The sequence below is a fragment of the Sus scrofa genome, chromosome 5 (assembly GCF_000003025.6).
Source record: "Sus scrofa isolate TJ Tabasco breed Duroc chromosome 5, Sscrofa11.1, whole genome shotgun sequence".
Taxonomy (NCBI): Eukaryota; Metazoa; Chordata; class Mammalia; order Artiodactyla; family Suidae; genus Sus; species Sus scrofa.
Window position 1 is genome coordinate 52256362 of NC_010447.5, and position 20019 is coordinate 52276380.

At 36.0% G+C, this 20019-nt stretch overlaps 1 protein-coding gene across 3 annotated transcripts in view; it reads right to left on the reverse strand.

The window, feature by feature from the left end:
* Positions 1-20019, reverse strand: part of SLCO1C1 (solute carrier organic anion transporter family member 1C1) — an 80916-nt gene that overhangs the window by 21966 nt on the left and 38931 nt on the right. For all 3 annotated transcript variants that reach the window (XM_003126445.6, XM_021092255.1, XM_021092256.1), the window contains 3 exons: positions 18698-18796; positions 16550-16795; positions 15381-15545 (listed from right to left, as the gene is read on the reverse strand). In XM_003126445.6, the coding sequence (XP_003126493.4) occupies positions 15381-15545; positions 16550-16795; positions 18698-18796 (510 nt within the window). The remainder of the gene's footprint in view (positions 1-15380; positions 15546-16549; positions 16796-18697; positions 18797-20019) is intronic.

The window sequence follows — 20019 nt, forward strand, 5'->3', positions numbered from 1 at the left end:
AACACCAAATAACTCATTGAATCAATGTCTTTCTGGTCCAATCCCAAGATTATCAGGTACAATCAGGTAGCTCTTAGGTGACTATGATGTTATTAAAAGGTTGTGTGTGAATATCATTGTACACCTATAAATGTAATAAAATTCACTAAGTAATTTTAAAAAAAGAATAGGCACATGGATTGTAGAGAATTTAAAAAGTCTTAGTTCTATTTTCCGGCCCAAACAGAATTTGCTTTTATTGTCCCAGCCTCTTAGCCTTTTAGTGTGTTATCCTTTCTAACAATTTAAAACAATGATATATTATTAGACAACTTTCTTACTTGTTATTTGTTTACAATGTACCAAGTACTCAGCTAAGCATTTGATAAATTATTACATCTACTCTTCACCACAAACTTCATAAATAGGCATATTATATCCTCATTTTAGAGACCAATTTGTTCATATTGTGGTTAGTAAGTGGTAAAGCTAGATTTGTATCCAGGAAGTTCAATGTCAAGTTCCATGTTTTCAGTCAATATGTCAAACAGCCTCTCCTTCAAAGGATTGAAGAGACAGTATTCTTTATAAATAGATGTGCAATCTCACTGATAGTCAAATAAATGTGGCTTAAAAGCAATTCTAGGAAAAGGTCCAATAAAGTGGTTGAAAGCTTGGACTCTAAAGGCTCAACTGCATGGATTTGGATCTCAGTTCTACAACTTAGTAGCTGTGCAACTGCAAGTAATTCTCTGAATTTCTCTAAACCTTTCTCCTCTCATATAATATGAAGCTAACAATAGTGTTATTGAGGTGATTAAATGACATGAAAAGTTATTAGCACAATACCTGGCAAAAAACTTTGATTCAATTAAGTTATTATTAATACTTCTATCTACAAGATTTACAAAGATGAAAATATTGGGGTAGGGAGAAGTGGAACACCTCTGTGTTAGGAGACACGAGGAAAGGTTTTTGGTGCCCTTTTGGTGCCCTTTCTCTACAGAGAAATTGGAAATAACTGTAGAGAAAGGTAATCAGGCACTCAACAATAAAGAACTTCTCTATGAATTAGTGTTTCTAATATTGTGTACCCATCAATCACTGATGTCCATGTTATCTTGAGGTTTTTGAGATAACACGTTTCTTTCAAAAGTACTGAACTTTGTAGAAAATTCAGCCAATAGGCAAGGTTCAATATGAGCTTAGCAACTTCTGCGGTAAACATCCTGACTCTGACTAAATTTGATCATACTAAAAACTTAAAAACACTGACATCTAATTAATAATAAGATGCAAACTAACTTCCTTCTTGCTATTTTCTTTCTTTTTAGAATTCTATATCCAGCCTCTGAACTTTCATAGGATCTAAAATATCAACTATGTAATAATCTTAACTAGCTATTACATCATTTTATTTTAAAAATATTTTCACCATGTATTTTATAGATGATTTTTAAAAGGGCATATTGCTTCATCTCTTTTGGTTTGACTATACATTCAGTAACTTATTAAAATGATCACATTATAAATCAACCCTCCTTAAAAAGACATGTATATGAAATTAGCGAAAAGAAGAGAGGTTAATTTTTGCTTCTTCAGCTGAAATGAAGTTTGGGGATGTGCAAGTAGCAGAGATTGTATATTGGGCCCCTGAAGAGCCAAACATCAACTAAGAGGCACCAGGTTATTATTGTTATTATTATCATCCCTAAAAGTTTATTTATTTATTGAATGAAAGATTCTTTAAATTCTACGGCGCTTTATAATTTTCTAAAGTTTCACACATATGACTCCAGATAATTCCATAATAACCCTTTTTTTAGTCCCCTGCATTGCCCTTCCCCCCTCCCTCTTCCTGCTGGTAACCACTAGTTTGTTCTCTATATCTGTGAGTCTGTTGCTGTTTTATTTTATTCACTGGTTTGTTGCATTTTTTTAGGTTCCACATATAAGTGATATGCAGTATTTCTTTTTCTCTGTCTGACTTATGTTATATAGCATAAAATGCTCCAAATCCATCCATGTTGCTGCAAATGGCAAAATTTCATTCTTATAACTGAGTAGTATTCCATTGTATATATGTACCACATCTTCTTTACCCATTCATCTGTTGATGGAAATGTTGGTTTCTTCCATACCCTGGTTGTTGTAAATAATACTGCTATGAACATTGGGGTGCATGTAGCCTTTCAAATTAGAGTTTTATTTTTTTCAGGAGTGGAATTGCTGGATCATATAATAGAATTAATATTGTTAAAATGACCTTACGACCCAAGGCAATCTATAGGTTCAATGCATTCTCTATCAAAATACCAATGGCATTTTAACAGAAGAGATTATTATAAAAAGAGAAAGAGAAGACAGTAAATAATATAATGAACCTGGCTTCTCATGACCCAAGTTATTAATTGCTAATATTTTCTCATTTTTTCCCTGACTTTTCAAATTATGGAGATACAGGAAACTGATTCTCCCTCTGTTCTATTTTCCTTCCCAAGAACAAGTGCTGCAGGAGTTAACAAGTGCTGCAGGAGTTAGCATTACAGCACAAAAGAAATGAATCTGACTAGACTCCGTAGGATGTGGGTTCAATCCCTGGCTTCGCTCAGTGGGTTGATGATCCGGCATTGCCATAAGCTATGGTGTAGGTTGCAAATGCGGCTTGGATCCCATGTGGCTGTGGCATAGGCTCCTAGCCCGGGAACTGCCATGGATTTGATGTATTTAATTTAAGCCCCATATTTTTTTTTTCCAATAAATGCTTTTTTATTTATTTATTTATTTTTTTTGTCTTTTGTCTTTTGTTGTTGTTGTTGCTATCTCTTGGGCCGCTTCCGCGGCATATGGAGGTTCCCAGGCTAGGGGTTGAATCAGAGCTGTAGCCACCGGCCTACGCCAGAGCCACAGCAACGCGGGATCCGAGCCGCGTCTGCAACCTACACCATAGCTCACGGCAACGCCGGATCGTTAACCCACTGAGCAAGGGCAGGGACCGAACCCGCAACCTCATGGTTCCTAGTCAGATTCGTTAACCACTGCGCCACGACGGGAACTCCTAAGCCCCATATTTTTACACAAGTATTCTTAGTATTTGACTTTGAATCCCTTCTTATAGACCTGAGAATAACACAAAAAAGCACAGAGTTCTATTCTCTTTCTCAGTTCTATCCTCAAAAAGCAATTTATGGGAAAAAAATAATTTCTGAAAACTAAACTGAAAACTTCAGAGAATGTGGTTAAAATTTAATTTTGTTAAGCACCCATCAAACCTGGGACATAATAAATCATAGCACAAAAGGCACTCTTTAGCCTGTAGCTATATAGAATGCTGAATTCTGCTGACCTCCCACCACTCCATCTGGTCTAGAAGAGCCTGAAAATCAAAATCAAAATGAGGGAGGGGCATTTCTCCCTCAGTATGAATTTTCAAAATTAGGAATATCCTCTTCTGATTGGCCTCTTTTTAGAGACTTGTGCCGTCTTGAAACTTACAGAGGATTTAATGTGTTCTCTTGCTCCTAGGTCTTCCCACTTAAGATATTTGCTGAATCTGACCCCATGTCCTTCCAAATCCCCACCCCAATTCTCATACTTTCATTTTTTAGCACTTCCTTATGCTTTTGTTCTTAGGTATCATCCCCTTCTCCTGAAAATTCTTTATGACTCCAAGAGTAGGTTTGTCCTTCCAGAATACTCTGAGCTTTCCCTACTTAAAGCAATTATCATATCCTCCACCAGCCATGTGGTGACTCCAGGGGATGCATCTGATCCTAAGGTGAATAGCTTGATCATCAGAATCCCTTTTCCACTCTCAGTCTGAGGCCCTTGTGCCAGGTCCTGTAGGTAGCAGCATTGGTACTTGTAAGAGCACAATTACCTGTTAGCTTATTTGGTTCTACCTTTGACTTTCCAACCAAACCTTCAAGGCAAGAACTGTGTTTACCATCAAATCATGTGTTTCTTGCACAGATTGCTTTCTGTAAAAATGTGCATAAAAAACATTTCTCCAGGATATCTTACTCTCCTATATCAAAATAACTAAATTATAACATGATCCCAAAGATTAGTAGTGCTTTACAAATATACTGTCAACTTGATTCTCCCTTCTAAGCTTGCTAAGATCTATAAGCTGTCCATGCTGGGCCAATCTGATGTTGAAGTTCCTGAAAATCAGATGAGATGTAGTCCTTGCCTCCCAAAGCTTCTTTTCTTTCATCTTGGGTATTCTTGAGTCATTTAATGAGGTAGAAATTTCACTCTGACTCCATTGCATACTTTTTCCACTCACCCCATAAAATATGTTGCTTTAAAAGTGTTGACCATCTAAATATTACAAATGGAAATATTAGCTGTTATTTATGTTAGCTCTCCCAATTCATTTCAATTTATTTATGGATTTTTTTTTCTTTTAGGGATGCACCCACAGCATATGGAAGTTCCCGGACTAGGGGTCAAATCAGAGCTGTAACATGGGCCTATGCCACAGCAACGCAGGATCTGAGCTATCTCTGAGACCTACATCACAGCTCATGGCAACACTGGATCCTTAACCCACTGAGCAAGGCCAGGGATTGAACCCATGACCTCATGGATACTAGTTAGGTTCATTAAGAGCCAAGCCAAGACAGGAACATCTATTTATGAATTTTTAATGTAACTTAATTCTTGAACACATCATCATAAAATTCTAAATTTGTTATGCTAGCTTAGCCACAAAATAATGATTTCCATTATAATCATCTTTTCTCAAATAATTCTGAATTTTTCTTTGTATGTGTAATAAGCTCCAAACATTGAGAATGATAATCATCGTCAACAATAGCCAGTATCAACGTATCTTCTCTATGAGTTACTATCTTATTTAATTAAAAATTTTCCTGGGAGTTCCCACCATGGCACAGTGGATTAAGTATCTGACTGCAATGAATTGGGTCTCTGTGGAGGCATGGGTTTGGTTCCCTACCAGGCACAATGGGTTAAAGATCGAGCATCGCCACAGCTGCAGTGTAGGTCAGATTCAATCCCTGGCCAGGGAATTTCCATAAGCTGTGGGTGAGCCAAAAAAAATTAAGCCGAAATAACTAAGTAACTGCAATCTATGAATTAAGAAAAAAGAAAGATCATTTCCATGTAAATTCATAGTGATGGGAGAAGCTTAAATGAAAGATTCATCTGTCTAATCAAACTTCTTTCAAAAACTTTAGTACAAATTACAATGGAATTTTTTGTAGTTTTATTGCAATATAGTTGACTTATAATGTAGTGTTAGATTCAGGTGTATAGCAAAAGTGAATCAATTATATATACATACATACATTGCTTTTCAGATTATTTTCTTATCTGGGTTATTACAAAACATTGAGTAGATTTCCCTGTTATACAATATGTCCTTGTTACTCATCTATTTTATGTATAGTAGTGTGTATGCATTAATCCCAAACCCCTAATTTATCCTTCCCCCACCACATTTCTCCTTTGGTAGCCATGAGTTTGGTTTCTAAATCTTTGAGTCTGTTTCTGTTTTGTACATTTTTATTATATTCCACATATTAGGAATCTCATATAATATTTGTCTTTCTCAGTCTGACTTCACTTACTGTGATAATTTCTAGATCTACCCATGTTGCTGCAAATGACATTATTTAGTTCTTTTTTATTGAAAAGTAATATTCGATTATATATTTGTAACGTATCTTCTTTATCCGTTCCTCTAATGATGGATATTTAGGTTGCGTCCATGTTTTCCTATTGAGAATAGTGCTGCAATGAATGTTGGGGTACATGTATCTTTTTGAATTATGGTTTTCTCTGGATAGATGCCTGAGATTGGGGTTGCTGGATCATAGAATAGTTATGTTTTTTTTTTTTTTTTTTAAGGAACCTCTATACTGTTCTCTATATTGGTTGTACCAATTTATATTCCTGCAAACAGTGTAAGTGGGTTCCCTTTCCTCTGCACTATCTCTAGCATTTATTGTTTGTAGACTTTTTGATGATGGCCATTCTGGCTGGTGTAAGGTGGTATATCTCATCATAGTTTTGATTTGCACTTCTCTAATAATTAGTGAGCATTTTTTGAGCATTTTTCATGTGCTTTTTGGCCATCTGTATTTTTTATTTGGAAAAATGTCTTTTCAGATTTTGTGACAATTTTTTCACTGGATTTTTTTTTATATAAAGCTGTATAAGGTGCTTGTATATTCTGGAGATTAATCCCTTGCCAAGTTGTCTTATTTGCAAATATTTCCTCCCATTCTGTGAGTTGTATTTTCATTTTTTCTATGCTTTCCTTTGCTGTACAAAAGCTTTTAAGTTTAATTAGTTCCTGTTTGTTTATTTTTGTTTCTATTGTCATTACTCTAGGAGGTGTAACTGAAAAGATATTGCTGTGATTTATGTCAAAGAGTGTCTTGCCTATGTTTTCCTCTAAGAGTTTTATAGTATCTAGTATTCTGTTTGGGTTTTTAATGCATTTTGAGTTTATTTTTATGTATGGTGTTAGGAAGTGTTCTCATTTCATTCTTTTACATGTATCTCATGTTTTCCCAGCACAACTTAGTGAAGAGATTGTCCTTACACTGTTGTATATTCTTGTCTCTTTTGTTGTAGATTAATTGACTATAGGTAGGTGGATTTATTTCTGGGCTTTCTATGCTATTCCACTGATCTATATTCATATTTTTGTGGCAATGCCATGATGTTTTGATAACTGTAGCTGTGTAGTATAGTCTAAAGTCCAGGATCCTGATTCTTCCAGCTCCATTTCTCTTTCTCAAGATTGCTTTGGCTATTCAGGGTCTTTTCTGTTTCCATATAAATTAAAAAATTCTAGATCTTTGAAAAATGCCATTGGTAACTTAATAGGGATTGCAATGAATTTGTAGATTTCCTTGGGTAGTAGAGTCATTTTGACAATATCTATTCTTTCAATCCAAGACACGGTGTATCTTTTCCAATTGTGTCATCTTTGATTTCCTTCATAAGCGTCTTATAATTTTCAGAGTATAGGTCATTTTAATGTATTGTTGGATTCCATTTATAAGTATTTTGTTGAGAATTTTTGCATCTGTGTTCATCAGTGATAATGGCCTATAATTTGTGTGTGCATGTGTATGTATGTGCTATTTTTGTCTGGTTTTGGTATCATGGTGATGGTGGCCTTATAGATTGAGTTTGAGAGTGTTCCTTCCTCTGCAGTTTTCTGGAAGAGTTTCAGAAGGATAGGTGATAGCTCTTCTCTAAATGTTTGGTAGAATTTATCTTTGAAGCCAGCTGTCCTGAACTTTTGTGTTTTGGAAGTTTTTAAATCACAATTTCTTTTCTTTTTTTTTTTTTTTTTTTTTTGTCTTTTTGCTATTTCTTGGGCCACTCCTGTGGCATATGGAGGTTCCCAGGCTAGGGGTCGAATAGGAGCTGTAGCCACCGGCCTACGCCAGAGCCACAGCAACGCGGGATCCGAGCCGCGTCTGCAACCTACACCACAGCTCACGGCAATGCCGGATCATTAACCCACTGAGCAAGGGCAGGGACCGAACCCGCAACCTCATGGTTCCTAGTCAGATTCGTTAACCACTGCGCCACGACGGGAACTCCCCTAAATCACAATTTCAATATCAGTTCTTGTGATTGGTCTGTTCATCTTTTCTGTTTTTTTCCTGGTTAAGTCTTGGAAGATTATACCATCCTAAGAATTTGTCCATTTCTTCTAGGTTGTCCATTTTATTGCCATATAGTTGTAGTAGTTTCTCATGATACTTTGTATTTCTGTGATGTCTGTTGCAACTTTTCCTTTTTTATTTCTAATTTTATTTGGCCATCTCCCTTTGTTTTCTTGATGAGTCTTGTTAAAGGTTAATCAATTTTGTTGATATTTTTAAAGAACCAAGTTTTAGTTTCATTGTCTTCTTATTGTTTATTTCTATCTCATTATTTCTGTTCTAATCTCTATGATTGTTTACTTTCTAATAACTTTGGTTTTGCTTGTTTTTCTTTATTTAGTTGCTTTAGGTCTAAAGTTAGGTTGTTTATTTGGGACTTATTTCCTGAGATGAGATTTATTGCTGTAAACTTCCTTCTCAGAACTGCTTTTGCTGTGTCACATACGTTTTGGATCATCATGTCTTCAGTGTCAATTGTTTTTAGGAATTTTTATATTTACTCTGATCCATTGGTTGTTCAATGGCGTATTAGCCTCCATGTGTTTGTTTTCTTTGCTGTTTTTTTTTTTTTTTTTTTTTCCTTGTAGTTGATTTCTAGTGTCACAGAATTGTGGTCAGAAAAAATGCTTGATATGATTTCAATTTTCTTAAGTTTCTTAAGGCTTTATCCATGCCCTATGATGTTATCTATCCTAGAGAATGTTCCATGTGCACTTGAGGAAAGTGTGTATTCTGCTGTTTTCAGAAGAATGTTCTGTATGTTCCAATTTAGTCTGTCTGATATAATGTGTAATTTAAGCCCTGTATCTTTTTAACATTTATTTTCTGTTTGGATCTGTTCATTGATGTAAGTGGGGTGTTAAATTATCCAACTGTTACGTTATTGTCAATTTGTCCTTTTATGTCTTTTAGCAGTAGCCTTATAATGTGCTCCTATCTTGCATGCATATATATTTACAATTATAATAGCTTCTTCTTGGATTGATTGCTTGATCATTATGTAGTATCCTTCCTTGTCTATTGTAACATTCTTTATTTTAAAGTCTAATTTGTCCGATATGCATATTGCTAGTCTACCTTTTTTTGCTTTCTATTTGCATGGAATATCTTCTCTCATCCTTTCACTTTCAGTCTGTATATGTCCCTAAATCTGAAGTGGGTTTTTTGTAGACATCATATAGGGGTGTCATGTTTTTATCCATTTAGCCAGTTTATGCCTCTTGGTTGTAGCATTTAATCCAGTTATATTTAAGGTAATTATTGATACATATGTACTTACTGCCATTTTCTTAATCATTTTGAATTTGTTAATGTTGGGCTTTTTTCTTACTATCCTTTTTTTTCTCTTGTGATTTTCTGACTATCTTTAGTGTTACATTTGGATTTTTTTTTTTAATTTGTGTGTCTATTGTACTTTTTAATTTTGTGGCTCCCTTAGGGAATTCTATATATATGTAAAATTGTTTTTAAGTTGCTGGGGTCTTAATTTCAAATGCATTTTCAATTTCCTGCATTTGTATGATCCTCACAATTGCTAGTTTTGATATCATATTTGTGTGCAGATTATTTACTACCTTTAGTGTTTGCATTTACTGGTGAGTTTCCACATTTGTAATTTACCTGTTTCTGGTTGTGGCCTTTTCTTTTCAACCTAGAAGAGCTCTTTTAGCATTTGTTGCAAAGCTGGTTTGGTGATGCTGAATCCTTTAACTTTTGCTTTTTTGTAAAGCTTTTGATTTCTCCATTTTATCTGAGTGAGATCTTTTCTGGGTAGAGTATTCTTGGTTCTAGATTCTTCTTCATTATCATACTAAATATATCTTGCCATTCTCTTCAGGCTTGGAGAATTCTGCTGAAAAAAAATCTGCTGATAACCTTATAGGGAATTCCTTTGTATGTTATGTGTTGCTTTTCCCTTGTTGCTTTTTATATTTTTTCTTTGTATTTAATTTTTGTCAGTTTGGTTAGTATGTCTCTTGGCATGTTCCTTCTTGGCTTTATCCTAAGTGGGATAAAGCTTCCTCAACTTGAGTGACTGTTTCCGTTCCCATAAGAGAGAAGTTTTTGGCTATAATCTCTTCAAATATTTTCTTGGCCCTTTCTTTCTCTTTTCTGCTTCTGGGATCTCTATGATATGAATGTCGATATGTTTATTTTTGTCCCAGAGATCTCTAGACTGTCCTCAATTCTTTTATTTTTTCTTTATTCTTTTCTGTGGCAGTGACTTCCACTATGTCTTCTACCTCACTTATTCATTCTTCTGCCTCCATTATCCTGCTATTGATTCCTTCTGGTGTATTTTTCATTTTGGATATTATATTCATCTTTGTTCTTTAAATCTTCTCTTTGTTAAACATTTCCTGTAATTTCTCAATCTGTGCCTCCATTATTTTTGTGAGATATTAGGTTATCTTTACTATCATCACTCAATTATTTTTCAGGTCAGTTATCTATGTCCTCTTCATTTGGCTGTTTTTTTTTTATCTTCTTCCTTTGTCTGAAACATATTTCTCTGTTGTTTCAAATTCTCCAGCTTTCTATGTTTGTGGTCCCCTTGATATCAGGGGTGTAGATGCAGTGGCAGTCACCCCATCGTGGAGTTCTTGGTAGTGGCAGTGGCTCATGTGCATCTGGAGCACAGGATAGGATTGATGGTGGCTCACTGCCTCTCCTGAAGTTAGGTGACTTCTAAAGAGTCTATAAAAAATGTGGCAGTGGTTCATAGAACTATTTCTTGAGGAAGAGGTTCCAAGTAGTGGCCCCTGTGACACCTCCCAGAGTCAGGCAGCTCTTGTAACTGCTCCCAGTGGCTGGCTCTGGCAGTGCCTGCTCCTATGGCCCCTCATTGAAGGTGGTTTGTGTGATTGCTCATGATGCCAGGTGATGGCTGATCCCATGGTCCCTTCTCTGCCAGGCAGTCCCTGTGACCCCTTCTACTGCCACGTGGTTCCTGCAACTGCTTCTGGTAGCTAGTTCTGGCAGAGGCTGCTCCCACAAACCCCTCCCAGAGTCAGGCAGCTCTTGCAACAAATTCCAGTGGCTGACTCTGACAGCTGCTGCTCCCACAGCCCCTCAGCTTGTGCAACTCCTCCCTGCTGCTGGTAGTAGTGTTGGCTGCTCCCTTGACCCCTCCTAAAGCCAGGCAGTAGCCACTCTCACTCTCACTCCTGGAGCTGGTATAGCCAGTGTCCTGCTGCCTGAGAGCATTAGCATAAAACCAGGTTGTAGTGCTGGATTTTGCCCCTTCTCTCCTGCACCCCTAGACAGTGGCACCTGGCCTCTATGCCAGTTTGAGTTTCCTCAGTTTATACCCTCAAATGTGGCATTCTAGACTTTAGCCCCTTCAGGCTGTTTCTATGCTCAGACCCCAGGTTTTTTTCCCTACTCAACCAGCCCCGATTATCTCCTTGAATCTGATCTCCAAATCTTGAGTTTTAGCTCCCAGCCCCTGCTTAAACTGGCAGGCTTCTCAGGTTGGGGAATGCAGAGTGATGGCCCTGACTGTATGTGGAGGACTGTGTCCATTTTAGTTGTTATAAACTGCTTTCTGTGTTCTCCAGTGAGACGTTGAAGGTCCTCTATCCCAGATGATCTTCCCCACAAGTGAGGGGACTTCGCAGCGTGCATAAACTTTTCTTCTTTCACAGATCCCTCTTAGGGGCACAGGTCCTGTCCCTGCTCCTTTCTCAGTTTCTTCTCTTTTTTCTTTTGTTCTACCTGATTATATGGAGATTTTCTTGCACTATCAGAATCCTAAGGCTTTTTGCCAGCATTCAATAAATTTTCTGTGTGTTGTTCCACATGTAGATGTATTTTTGATGTGTTTGTGGGAGGAGGTGAGCTTCACTTCCTACTACTTTGCTATCTTAGTCCCTCTCTTCAATGGAAAAATTTTTAAAAGCCCATACCCTTAGAAAAATTCAGCATGTACTTTCTAGTTCCTGAATTGGAATTTTTTATTGTTTGTTTTTCTTTCATCTTATTTGCAACATTAACATGAGAAAATGTCATTTCTAAACTTTAGAAGGAATGTGACCAACATATAAAAATATGTGTGGTAAAATAAACTGTTATTGGATAAGTTGGCCCTTGAACACTGTAAGAACATTTGTTTATCCTCTATGACACATCAAATGCCTTCTCTGAGAGTAGAGAAGGCCTACTTCTCCCATATTTTATCAGAGAAATGGTCATTATCCCACAATCCAAAGGAAAAAAATGAGAAAACAAAATAAGGAAGTGAAGTAAGGGAGAAAACATTTTTGAATGAGTGCTATGTGCATTTACAATCATTTTATGTCTTATTTAATCTTTATTTTAACCTAATGAAGCATTTCTTTTCACCATTCTATAAATAATCAAACTGTTGGGGATGTTGAATAATTTACCCCCTCCCTTTACTCTCTTCCATCCCATTCTTAATAATGTAAAATCACAGCACTCAGAAAAGTATCCTAGTTACACTGACATGAAGTTATTAAACACTATTACTTATCTCTCACAAAAAGTACTTGAATTATCTATAAATATGTCAGAAACTATGAGGAATTAGAGTTTTAGGCAACTTTTGATGTGTGGCTCCAAAAATTCTGATGATGAGTTTGTTTGGATCTCAGAGTCCATTTCGGTATACAGAGTAGGGTTATCGATTAAAAGAAATCAATCAGCTACATTCAAAAGATAATTATTAATTAGGTTCTTCCTGTCAGTTTTCCAAAATAATAATGCCCAGTGAGGAAATACACCTCTGAAACTCAAGGGAAGTAATTGTATTCCTGGCTATATCTCAATGCATGTTATCATATATCAAATGGGTGTATGATACATATGCATGATATTGGGCAGGCCAATGAATCTCTCAGAATCTCACATTCTTCCATCTGTGATAATTATCCTTAAAGCAATTTTATAGGCAAAATATATTTCATTTTTTATCCACTTAATAAAGGAATAAGATTAAATGTAATTTCATTTCTATTCTAAGTACCCCCCCAATACTGCCCTGATTTTCCTTTACAGAATAAGATTTTCAATTTGTAAATTAAAAAAAAATATCATTCTAGTGAGAGAAAAATCTAATGCCCTCAAGTCTCTCTACATATTTTGCCCATGTTGAATAATGAAAAATAAACATGTATTTAAAGGTGTGTCCCTTCACTGCAAAATCATGGGGAAAAGATGGTCTTTTCATTTTGATGAATGAACCTTGACCTCCTCCACATATTACAGAAAATAACTTGAAATGGATTATAAACCAAATCTGAAAGGTAAAACAATCTATAGAAGAAATATTAGGAACACATTTTTTTCATAATTGTGGCTTGACAAAGATTTCTTAAAACAGAGTCAAAATAGCACAATGAAAAAGGAAAAGATTGAAAACTAGACTTAATTAAAATTAAGTAGAGTGAAAAGGCAAATTGAAATCTGTGAGAAAGTGATCCCCAAACTTATATTCAATAAAGAACTTGTATCAAAAAAGATATACAGTAATCCTACAAATCAATAAAAGATTGATAATCCAATAAAAATGGGCAAATAACTCAAACTGAATTAACAAGAGATAACATTGAAATGATTAATAAGGAAAAGTGCTCAACGTCATTAGCAGCAAGTAAATGCAAATTAAGCCACAGTAAGAGACTATCACACCCCATAAAATGGTTACAATGAAAAAAGACTGACAATACCAAACATTAGAAGGATATGGAGCAACCTATACTTCCAATAACAGTAAACATTAGCACAACTCTTTTATAAAATGTTTTTAGCAATATCTACCAGATGGAAACATACATACTCCTTAGAACCCAGCAATTCTACTCTAGGATATAACCAAGACAAATGTACATGCCTACCTAAGTACATGTAGAATGTTCAGACAGTATTATTTATAATAGTCCAAAGCAATAAACAATCCAAATGTCCATTAGCAAGAAAATGAAAAAATAAACGGGAGTATATTCATGTAATGAGATATTGCACAGAATGAGAATCACCGCTGCAGGCAATAACATGAATGAATTTTCTAGATTTCACCTCAATTGGAAAAAAGCTAGCTACAGAAAGGTGCATAACTTATTCTATTTATATAAAGTTCAAAACTGGTAAGACTGATTTACGATGGTGGAATTCAGAATAGTTATTAGCTTGGAGAAGAACACTGAGTAGAAGAAGGTTTGAGGGAGCCTTCTGAGGAATGGAAAGGCGCTAAATGTTTTGGATAATGGTCACTACACTGGTGTATATGTGTAAACATTTATATCCAGCTGAGCTATACAGTGAAGGTCTGCAGACTTAACTATTGCTTGTAAGTTATATCTCAATAAACACAAAAGAAATGTTAAAATAAAAACAATATCTCAAGATTTCATTCCTCTTCTAAAAGTCAGTATAAAGCATTGATCAGCATGGATGGAGGTATGGGGTTTAAAAAACCCTAAAATATTTCTTCAGGTCAACCATTAAATAATACAATTAAATTAATTTCAAACAATGTTGAAAGTAAAATTCAATAGTTATTATAGCCTTAATATTTAGAATTTAGGGGAAAAACAGTCCAAAGAGTCAGAATTGCATCTGTTGTAGTTCCCACTGTGGCACAGTGGGGTTAAAAATCTGACTGCAGTGGCTTCGGTCATTGTGGAGGTATGAGTTCCATCCCTGGCCTGGTGCCATGGAGGTAAAGGATATGGTGGTGCCAAAGCTGCAGCTTGGATTCAATCCTTGGCCTAGGAAATTTCATATACCATAGATACAACCATAAAAAGAAAAAAAAATTGCATCTGCTAAGTGCCCATTATCCAGGACTGTTATAGGAAAATTATATATCCTAAAATATGTGCAACTGTTTCCTCCTCCTCCCCTCCCCCCGACTGAGGTCTCTTTGAGAGATAAATAAATAGAGCAATTATTTAAATATTTTATGAATTTTTTTTTGGCCATACCTGTGGCATATAGAAGTTCCCAGGCCAGGGATCAAATACACACCAGAGGGAAACTCTAAGAAATGATTTTAAATGGTTGGAGTCTCCTATCATAAAGGAACATGTCCAAAGGAATAGAATAAATTTTATACTTTAAAACAGTAGCATTGACTGATATCTTCATGAAATAAAGGAGTTAATCCGGGTTTTAAAGTATGGAATTAATGGCAGGGTAGTGGCTACATATTTGCAGAGTCTAGTTTTTTTTTTTTTTTTTTTTTTCATTCATCTTTTCATGTGTTTCTTTGCCCTTGAGAACTTTCTCATACTGGCTGTCCTGCTATGCTAAAAACACAGCCCTTTTAAATAACCCAAATGCCAGAAATCAGAGAAGTCTTTTGACTCTGAGCAAACACAGACTGTTTTGCAGTGAATACCTTTTAACCTGTCCAAATACTCACTTTTTGTAATCCTAGAAACTGTTCAGGTAAAGCGTCCAATTGTTATGAAATTTCAGCTACACTTGAAAGACAAATATCCAGTATTAACAATCTCCCAATAAAATGTATGTTTGGTCTATGTGATATTCTCATGGTCACTCACATGTAGTTCTGAGTAATTTTTGCTACAAACTATACAACAGACAACTTATTTTACCCTGCTAGGTTTTTTTTTTTTTTTTCCCACTCACTTTTTGAAGTGCCATACATTACCTTCAGTCTAAATATTGGGACAATTTCTCTAAAATGACTAAGGATTCACAAGACATGGTTGATAGTACCTATTGGAAAGCAGGAAGGACTGATAAGCATACCGATAACAAAGTTGGCCTTGGAGGATGACTGCCCATACTGTTGCTCAATGTACTTTGGTTTGTAAGTCACCATGCCAAATAAAGAATTGAACTGAATGGTGCTTGCACACAAATATAAGAAGTAAACTGGATTTCCAAAAAGACTCTTCAGTGAAGGCAGAAAATCTGTAAGACAAAATACAAAAAACAAAAAAAAAAAGCATGGAGTAACTAATGACAGTGTCACACTTGACAGAAGATGTAGCTGTGGTATTGGTGGCATTAGATGGCTGATCATTCTCAGGAGCATTTATAGGGTGGTAGTATACACATGCCCTCTGGATATTAAGCCACTGGCACAAGTCAAGGCTAATACCTGTCCAGGCTCAAATCCATACAGAAAAACTCACTTCTATAGGCATAAAATCTAGATTATAAATCAGAGTTATCAATCAGACAGGAACAGATTCCTCTGATTTAGGTAAAAGACACAAGGCATAAGACTATCCCTCACCACCGAGCTGGGAGTCATAGGCAGGATATTAAGAACTTCAGTTTTCTGATCCCTCGTCTTCAAACTTGGGTTATGGATGCAGAGAACAGAATACAAAATTTATCTCCAATTAATTTTTGTAAGAAATGAGCTTTGGCATTCTTTCTTCTTCCTTTCAAGCAGCCAAACAGTTACAGATGTGAAGATTGTCTGTAAATGTAAATACCCCATTGAGGAAGACCCGTCTTTCTCATGGCCACCCATTTCTGTATGGAGGGAATTCATTAGAACACATCTGACCTTTGGCCCCACACTCCACTCACTCTTTGATCACAGGTGGGACACTGCACATTCTCAGGTGGGGGGTAGATCACCTGTTAAAAGGCCACAGCCCTGACGAATCACTCTTTTTTTTGTCCACCCAGAATAATGTGAAGCAGCTTTCCCAGGTAGGGGCAGTTGAGATGTCTACACTGTGGCAGTGTAAGGGTTAGGACAGTACCAAGGAAGGTCAAGTTCTTTAGTTTTCCAATAAAAATCTGACTTTTTAATGATCTTTATTTCTGCTTCCTGTACAATTTCTCAATTTTTTTCTGAACTCAGGAAGAGGAGAGAGGGTTATTTTTTATTGATTGCCCCATAAAGTCCCAACAGGAAAACTAAAAATGATTCAAAATCAAGGAGATTTTTGCCTTACCTTTTGCCATTTCCATGATTTTTGCTTTTTCTCCTAGAGGTGTTTGATAGTCTGTATGATCATCCATAATAAACTTTGATTTCTCGGAGGAGGAGTTGGAATCCTCTCTGCTCTGGGTTCTTGGCAGACTCTTTGGTAAAAACCAGAAAGGCACAGCTGCCAGAAGACTTATGATTCCTGCTATTAGATAACCAAGCCACCAGGCACCTACCCACTGTGGATCCTTTGGGGTAATGGTTAAGTGATCTGAAAAAGAGAGAGGGGTGCCAAAGAGCATGTACAGCAAAGATAGTGTGTTGAATAAGACTATTTGTTAAAAAAAAAAAAATCCTAGCATTAGCTCTATCACATAAAAGTACCTAGTAATTCATACAGGATAATTTTTCCAGTCTGAACATTATAATTATTTTGCTTTTTGAAGGAAAAAAAAGGGTATTTTTAGAGCATGATGCTTTTTTCTTTTGTTCCTTATACTAAATGTAGAGTCTATATACTGGAAGGGGTCTTATTTTGCTCTGAGGTTCTGCACATGGACCCCTGGACTCATGGAAGGAGAAAAGCAGCATGTGAGGGAGAATTATGAGGGCTTAAAACCTTCTGCCAGCTACTGTACATGGGTACCACTGTTGTCTGATGTACATATTGAACGTCTAAGATTGTACCAAAAGAAAATATTATGCTCTATTTATCCTCTGGCCCAAATCTAGTCTCAACCACTCAGAATGTTATTTATTAAATGATAGTTAATAATACTTCAGAGCTATGCTAGGGCTGAAGCAAGATATTTATGTTAATAAAACATCAGTATTTAGTCATCATAAAACTTTATTTTTGGCTAAAAAAGTAGTATTGAAAGTTTTTTAACCAAATCAAGTTCTATTTTTCTATATAAGAACCTATGAAATATGATTATACTCTACCTCTACCACACTCTTTGAGGATCTTTTGACATTGAGGCTCAATTGGTACTACATTATACTCAGTAAATTTTTTTTTTTTTTTGCTTTTTAGGGCTGCACACATGGCATATGGATGTTGCCAGGCTAGGGGTCAAATCTGAGCTACTGCTGCTGGCCTGCACCACAGCAACTCAGGATATGAACCACATCTGTGACCTATACCACAGCTCACAGCAATGCCAGATCCCTGACTCAGTAAATGTTTATACTAGTTTTTCAATGGATGGTCATTGCTTCTCTGCAACAATTTCCTCTGTACCACTCATCACACCTATACTTTCTTATCCATATCAGTCTCCACAAACAGATTTTAAACTTCTTGAAGGCAAGAAACTCAACTATTTTGTTCACTGTGGTACCTGGGATAGAGTAGATGTCAAATAAATTTGGGAGGTATTAAATGAATGAATAAATAAAACTTTTTGGAATGCATATTCCAGTTTATTTGATTAAAAAAAGAACAATGAGTCCAAAGAGTTTTGCATTCTATTTTAACACACAAAAATTATAACACACTCATGGCAGTGTAATTTGAGAATTAAAAAAAAGAAAGTTTTTTTTCAAACAGCTTTCTTAAGCTTTTTTGTAAAAAAAAAAAAGATAAATACTATCTATGTCTATGAGTTACATCTTACAAAGAAAGAAATTAATGGCTGTGGGAAGATGAGGTCTTCCATTTATTCCCTCTACAAACGTTCTGCCAGAAGGAAAGTTAATCTCACTGTAAAATGCCTCCAACTAAAAAAGATTTGTACATCCAAAAGGGAATTTTAGTCGCCAGAAGACTTTCAGTCCTTGGCCTTGCTGACAAATGCACAAATATATTATCAATTGATGTGACTGTAATAAATGTTGATACACCTGACACCAACAAGAGCCAACAAGTAACCATAGTTGTTAATCTTAACTCTGCTGGAATGCATTTGAATTGGGAAACTAGTCATGGAAAATGATACGTCTGAATAACAAACCATCATAGGTCATCCAGTTCTAATCACTGCCTATTTTTCATATGCCATTTATTAATGTCTGTGATTATATCAGTTATGTTTTCCAAGGATCATTTTTAATTTATGAAAGATTACCATCCTATCATTTCATAAAAATGAAGTTTGATATTTTTGCCACCATTCCCATTAAAAATTACAATAACTGCAATAAATGAATAAATAGAAATAGACTTCCTTACCTAGATTTACAAAGCCAATGTCAACATACAGTTTGGCACATAACGAGCCTAACAGGAAGCCAAAGATTGGTCCTATAATTGCAACCGTCTGCACACACCCTGCACCAAAAAAACCCACAAAGGTATCATTTCTTTGATTTTGTAAATTAGTAAGTTTTTAAGCAAGAAATGTGCACAAGATCCAGTTAGTAGCTGAAAATATTTACCAACTCTTCACTTAATTGCACTTAATTTATCAATTTTTCAACCTCATGGAATCCAGAATAAGTCCTTCTTGGTGTTGGAAGAAGAATGAACATTTTTAACATACTAATTACCTCTTAGAAAATAAACATAAGACTCTGAAAAAGTTAATTTCCTCAATTGAAGCAAATTTTACTCCTTAGGATTAGATTTCCCCCAGTGATAAAAATCAAAATTGTGCTGTTTTTGACAGTCTTTTGAAAAACTTAGAAAAGATTAAGCGTAAGATTTGTCTTGACATTAAAATTGAGTATCCCCCCTTAATGAAAAAGTCCACTCATTCAGAGCTTCTGTGGCACCATATTCAAGAGCAGTAACTATGCAGCCAGCAAAGGAGCTCGAGTTGGGAGAGAGATGAGGTTCTCTCTGGAATACTCATGACCAGCCTGGGTAGCTTTAACAGATTGGTGGAGCAGATCTCTTAAAGGAAACCATTTCTAGTAACTAGAAAGGTTCTTCCTCACAAAACACCTTCCATCTGCCTTTCATTTTACCACAGAGCTTAATGCACACTTTCCCTGGGAGATTAAATTAACTGGAGGAGTAAACAGCAGTTAGCATATCCTTTTCAGAATAGAAGAGAGGGCAAAGGAGATTGAGCAGGTACTGAGCTCCTGGAGAAAATGGGGACACCTAGATAACTGCCTGCATCTCCTGGATGCAAATTTTCCTCCAGTCCTGAGTAATTGCCTAGCATGTGTGATAGAGCCTCTATTCCAGTTCCAGGTCCTGATCAATGCCACAATTTTCTATTAGAACATGGATCCTACTACAGCATGCTTGGCTGTAGTAGAGCCTTCACAAGTTCTGTGTGAATAGCTGGGGTGGAACTATATAGTAGACCTAGCTATAGACCCACTCAATGAATTTTAACTCTTATCCTTCTGATACTGAGGGAGGGGCCCTCAAAAGATCAGAACTCTAAGAAATCTAGACTGATGTGTGAAACAGATAACAAATTTAGCTTCTAGGATATAAGAAGCACTCACAAAATGCTGCTTTTACTCATCTGGCTTTGCAGTTTGTCTTTGCTATATTTTGGGTTTTGTGATTTAAAGCTGCTGTTCTATCCACTGGGA